The sequence below is a fragment of the Pteropus vampyrus genome, unplaced genomic scaffold (genome assembly GCF_000151845.1).
Source record: "Pteropus vampyrus isolate Shadow unplaced genomic scaffold, Pvam_2.0 Scaffold35, whole genome shotgun sequence".
Classification (NCBI taxonomy): Eukaryota; Metazoa; Chordata; class Mammalia; order Chiroptera; family Pteropodidae; genus Pteropus; species Pteropus vampyrus.
The window spans coordinates 2,866,644-2,872,934 of record NW_011888816.1 but is presented as its reverse complement, the minus strand read 5'-3'; the positions used below and the strand labels follow the sequence as shown (position 1 = coordinate 2,872,934).

Below are 6,291 nucleotides of genomic sequence, written 5' to 3'. Positions count from 1 at the left end.
TAATTTCTACTTTCTAGAAAATCACGTATTTCATCTACGTTTCCCCACTAGCACCCCTGATTAGTTCCGTCACGGCCTTATCCATTGAAGTTGCAACTGCTGGTGTGATCCCACTCTAAAAGGCTAAATGCCCAGAATCATTACCAGAAAATTCCTACCAAGGGTTCTCCTTTGTGGTAATCACAGCGAAATTGAGCCTGAGTTTGTAAACTCCTTGGATAACAATTTTCTACCACTCTTGAGGATGAGGAAGAGGTATCAGTCCTATTGGTGGATGCTAGCCAGGCCTGCCTTGTCCTGGCAGTTTCTTCTCCTTAACCACAGCCCAAATAGCATACCTTACCATCAAATCATCTGAAATATAATTTCAACTCACAAAACGAAAGAATTTCGAGCAAGAAGGGAACTTAGATAAATGGTATTTCATCTTTCTTGTTTTACAGATGAAACAACTCTAGAGAAATTAAAAAAAAAAGAAAATGATCAAATGACTTTAAAAACTACTTTACACAGCTACCATCAAAAACAATTTTTTAAAAAAGAGCCAGACTGGAAGAAAATATTCGCAATCATATATCAAGAAAAGATTTTGACTCAGAACATACATGTATCATCTATGTAGCAAACATTTGTATCCAGAACTCTTGCATTCAATAAGACGAAGAATGCGATTTAAAAATGGACAACGGACTTGAACTGACTCATAGAAGATGCAGAATTGCCATGAACAGAAACTATCCCAATGACACGGGCGCCAAAGCAGGAACGCACACACATCTCAGTCTTAAAGGCCTCTGAGGTGAGACGAACGGTCTAAAATTATGATGGCGTCATAAACTACTTCTAGCCGGGCTAAAAGGTCTGATGAATTTACTAAACCTCAACGACTTAATTCACATAGCTGGCTCGCGGCTGTCAACAGCGAAGCCTCGCGATATCGGGAGATGAGCGGAAGTTCACGGCCCTGAGGGACGACGAAAGTAGAGAGCGCAGGCGTTTCCAGGGCTCCCTGATTGGGCGACTGACTTCAATGGCAAAGAGGGAAGGGGCGGGGCAGAAAAGGACCAGCTCAAGTACAGGAGCGCTGGGCTGGAGGCTTCTCGAGAGAGCTCCCAGACACGCCTACGTGCGCCTCCTTTCGGTTAACCACCCCCTTCGAGACTGTGTTCTCGCGGTATTTGCCCCGACTCTCGCGGGGTTTAGCGTGGCACTAGGAGGCTGGACCCGGGGAAGGGAGTAGTGGTCCGTTATCGGCGTTGGGCTCTGGCCGCTGTGGCCGCGCTTTCTCCTCTGCGCACGGGGAGCTGTTCAGGCTGGAGGCCAGCCAGGTGAAGAGCTCACCCGCTGTGTGTGTGTGTGTGTGTGTGCGCGCCACCTGGGAGCCGGGAGGCTCGGGGCGGGAGGGGACGCCGTCTTACCATTCTGCACTGTCGCGACAGGCTGGCGCGAGGCGACCGTGGCTCGGGCTCCGCCCCAGCCCCTGCCCTGGCTCCCGACCTGACCGCTTTCCTCTCCCTGTCTCGCAGCTCTTGCCGTCGCTTCGGTAGCGATGGGGGCGCAGGACCGGCCGCAGTGCCACTTCGACATCGAGATCAACCGGGAGCCGGGTGAGCCGGGGACTGGGAAGCCCTCCTGGGGCCCGGGCTTGCCTTGGGGAAGGGGAGGGGGTCTACCCTCAACTCTCCCCCAAACCTTTTTGGGAGTGGATAGTCTACACTCCCTTTTCTCCTGAGCTAAAATCTGTGGAGAGAGGGTGGCTCGGCTACACCACTCCCACCCTACTAGGAGTCCAGGCCTCGCCCTCCCAAACTTCATGCCCCCTTGCACCCCGATACTGAGTGTTCATCCCATTCCTGGCGCCAAGAAAAAGGTGCAATCCTTTTAGGACTTTTTCTCTCCCAGTGTCTCTAGGGGGCAACACTCCCAATTCCAATTTCAGTTATCTTCCTCTGTACTGTGAGGTTTGGATTCGTATATTCTGTATTTCCTAATTCTCGAACATTAAAGGGTTAACTCTGCCTCTATTATTTCTTAAATCTTTAGCCAGAATTTCTTGGTTCGTGGGAAAGTGATCTAGTCAAAGTTGTGCGATAAATCAAAGCATTTTGTACTAACAGACCTGCAGCATGCATGCGTGCACTTAGCGTTAATGTGTTGTCTGTATATTTTGTTGGAAATAAAATATTTTCTCCTAAAGGGTAGTTGTTTCATTCTGAGTAGCAGAGCCTGTAGGGTTCCATACTGTGTTCTTAGCTTTTTTTGGTATCTGAAACAACTTTTAATATAGTCTTTGTGCAGCTTTTTTGTTCAGCAGATTCTTATTGAGAGCCTTCTACTCTTCTAGATCCTAGGGATACAGAAATGGATAAAACAAAGGCCTCACTTCCTTGTAATTTAGATTCTGTTGGGGGGAATACAGACAATAAACCAGGGGAAAAAATATAGTTGCTTGTAGTAGGGGTATTATTTTAATAGTTTGGTCAAAAAAAAGGCCATTTTGAGGAGATGACATTTAAGCATACATCTGAAGGAGATGAGGAGGTGAGCCATGTGGATATCTTTGAGAAGAGCATTCCTGGTAGAGGGAACATTTAATCCGAAGGTCCCCAGGAGGGCGTGTATGTACTTACACGTTCAAGGAACGTGAAGAAGGCTTGGGTGGCTGAAATAGAGGGAAAAGAGTAGCAGGAAATGGCTGTAGGCCCTTACTTAGTAAGGACTTTGACTCAGTGAGATAAGTTATTAAAGGGATTTGAGCAAAGGAATGATGATGTGGCCTTAGAAACTTTGTTGCATTCTCTCAGGATGTTTTGAGCCTTGATGAATCCTTATTCATAGTGAATCTGTACTTGACAACAGGGCTTTTTTTTTTTTTTTTAAGAATTAAAAACAAACTCAGAAAAGTATAAGTAAAACAAAGGTTCTTTAGACATACAAAGTACTCCTTTCCTAGTACATGTTCATATCCTAGATTTGAAAATAACTTGTGAAAAATCTCCAGACTGTTTTGTAAATGTTGAGTGAACTTCGGTCCCCAGCATCCAAGGTAATTCATTATAATAACCATCCAGGTGGAAGTGACTAGCACTCTTGAGAAGACTGAATCATATACAGACAGAATGCTTACATTGTTTTAGGTTGAATCCATTGGTAATTGGCAATTTCTTATGGTTCGTTCTCATGTAATACTTCTTTAGCACTTTCAAGTACTAGATGCTTGATTTTTACACTTTTAAGGATCATTTCAGTTGTTTGAAGGATCCTGCTTTGTGGGATTTAACCATTAGTACGTTTGTCTTTGAGTAATTTAATTACTTATTCAAGTAATACTTGACTTCTTGTGTAGTTAATAATTCACTTGATGGAAGTACAGAGTAATATCTTTGATTTACTTTGATGAGCAAAGATCCTTTAAGAGTAACTGTACTGGCCACATTAATGAGATCGAGAAGTATTGATAAAAATTGAGTCAAATACAGCACAGCATGCTTTCTCATTATTATCAGTGGAAATGTATATGTTTTATAACAATCATATGTATATGTTTTATAACTAGACTTTTGAATTATAAAGCCATCTAATGAATACAAGTATATGTTAAGAGAGGGAAAGTCTTTAAATTACATATGAGTTTTTCTTTCCTAAGTCCAATAAGGTGGTTCCTATTTGAAATAATTCCAGGAATGTTCCACAGAAAAATTTTTCGAAAGGTTTTAAATTAAGATTTTCATTTCTTTAATAGCTAAAGAACTATTCGTGTTATTTCTCTTTGAATGAGTTTTGATAGTTTGTGGCTTTTAAGAAATTGGTCCATTTTATCTAAGTTATTAACTTCATGTGCATAGGGTTGTTTGACCTAGTCCCTTAATATCTGTGGGATCTGTAGTGATATCTCCTCCTTCATTCCTAATATTGATAATTTGTGCGTTTTGTCTTTTTTCCTTGGTCAGTTTGGCTAGAGGTGTATCAATTTTATTATTTCAACCAGATTTTTATTTCATTGATTTTTTTCCTCTTGTTTTCAATTTCACTGATTTCTACTCCTATCTTTATTTCCTGTCTAATGCTCGCTTTGGCTTTATTTTGTTCTTTTTCTTGTTTCTTAAAGTGGAAACTTGGATTGTTGACTTGAGACCTTTCTTTTCTAATGTCAACATTTAATGCTATAAGTTTCCCTCTGTATGAAGGACCCGACATTTCGTGTACCCCATGAATTTTGATAGATTGCTTTCTTTCAGTTCAAAATATTTTCTAATTTTCCTTGAGACTTAGTCTTTGACTGATGAATGATTTAGAAGTGTTTTTGATTTCCAACTACTTGAATATTTTGCACTTGTCTATTAATAATTTTACTTCTTTCAGTTCTCTTACTTTTTGCTTCATTTAAGACTCTTCTGTTAGATGGATGCGTACACATTTAGGATTGTTATGCCTTCTTACTGAATTGACCCTTTTATCATTATGTAATGATCCTTTTTATTTCTGGTAGTTTTCCTTGCTCTTAAGTCTACTTTGATAAGAATACAGGTACTCCAGCTTTCTTTACATTAGTGTTTATATAGTTTGTCATTTTCTGTCCTTTTTCTTTTAACCTACTTATATCATTATATTTAAAGTGGGTTACTTGTACATAGCGAATAGATGTCTTGTTTTTTTATTCATTCTCTCAATCTCTTTTAATTGATATATTTAGACTGTTTACACTTAATGTAATTGTTACATTTGGATTTGTCTAACACTTGTTTTTACTTTCTCTGCTTTCATTCCATTTTCTTGCCTTTTGGATTATTTGAACATTTTTTAGTATTTTTAATTTTTATATTGAATTTTTGATGTTTTTTCTATGGTTTTTTAGTAGTTAACTCTAGAGATAACAGTATGTATACATGGCTTTTCATAGAGCGCTCAGAATTAATATTTGCCACTTCAAGTGCACTGTTGAACCCATCCTACTGTATGATATTCCTTTATCTCACCTTATGTTGTATTATTATTTGCCACTTCAAGCGCACTGTTGAAACCATCCTACTGTATAATATTCCTTTATCTCAGCTTATGTTGTATTTGTCACATGTATTACAGCTCCATTGAAAACTTTTGCTTTCAATTGTTACACATACTTGCAAGAGCTTAAAAGGAGAAAAAAATATTTCCTTTAGGCAGGAACCGCCATCTTTCAGTAATCCACCAAAATGACCAACACAAAGAGAAAGAGGAGAAGCACCCTCTGTATGTTTGCTAGGCCTTTTAGAAAACAGAGTTGTTTCTTTGGCCACATGCATGGGAATCTACAAGAAAGGTGATACTGTAGACATCGAGGCAGTGGGCACTGTTCATAAAGGAATGGCCCTCAAATGTTACCTTGGCAAAACTGGAGGAGTCTACAGTGTTGCCCAGCATGCGGCTGGCAGTGTTGTACACGGACAAGATTCTCACCAAGAGAATTAATGTGCGTATTAAGGACTCTAAGAGCTGAGGTAGCTTCCTGAAAGGTGTGAAGGAAGGTGATCAGGAAAAGAAGGAAGCCAAAGAGAAAGGTACCTGGGTTCAACTGAAGTGCCAGCCTGCTACGCTCAGAGAAGCTCACTTTGTGAGAACTAGTGGAAAGGAGCTCGGGCTGCTGGAACCCATTCCCCGTGAATTCATGGCATGACAGGTGTAAAAAAAGAAAAAAACCTCTATACTGTTTAAAAGAAAAAATACTCATATTTAGCCACACTTTTACCATTTATTTTGCTTTGTTCATTCTTGAAGTTCCAATTTCCCTCTGGTATCATTTCCCTTCCACCTGAGGAGTGTTTAGCATTTTTATAGAGCTTATCTTCTGCCAGCAAATTCTTTGATTTCCTTCACCTGAAAATTTTATTTTGCCTTTATTCTTGAAAGATATTTTCACTAGACGTAGAATTCTGGGTTGACACCTATTTTCTTTTAGCGCTTGAAAAATGTTCTGTTGCTTTCTGATCTATGTGGTTTCTTATAAGAAATCCATAGTCATTCAAATTGTTGTTACCCCATATGTAATGTGTTATTATCTGGCTGTATTCAACATTTTTACTTTGTCTTTAGTTTTTAGCAGTTTGATTTTGCTGTGCCTGGGTCTGAATTTCTTTTTATATATTCTCTTTGGGGTTTACTTATTTTTTGAATCTGTCTGTCTTTGCTAAAGGAAAGTTTTAGGAAGTTTTCAGCTATTATTTCTTTAAATATGTTTTCTTTCCAGTACTCCTTTTTCCTCTCTTTCTGGGACTATGATGACACAGATATCAGATCTTTTTTTTTTTTTTTTTT

The 6,291-nt window shown here is 39.5% G+C and overlaps 1 protein-coding gene across 8 annotated transcripts in view; it reads left to right on the top strand.

The window, feature by feature from the left end:
- Positions 1-1,170: 1,170 nt before the first annotated feature.
- Positions 1,171-6,291, top strand: part of NKTR (natural killer cell triggering receptor) — a 44,345-nt gene continuing 39,224 nt past the window's right edge. For 4 of the 8 annotated variants that reach the window (XM_023529062.1, XM_011357383.2, XM_023529060.1 and 1 more), the window contains exons 1-2: positions 1,171-1,328; positions 1,527-1,607. In XM_023529062.1, the coding sequence (XP_023384830.1) occupies positions 1,550-1,607 (58 nt within the window). In that variant the 5' untranslated portion in view covers positions 1,171-1,328; positions 1,527-1,549. Of the gene's footprint in view, positions 1,329-1,439; positions 1,608-6,291 lie in introns of those variants that run through there. The other 4 variants (XM_023529065.1, XM_023529066.1, XM_023529061.1 and 1 more) reach the window with 3 other exon arrangements.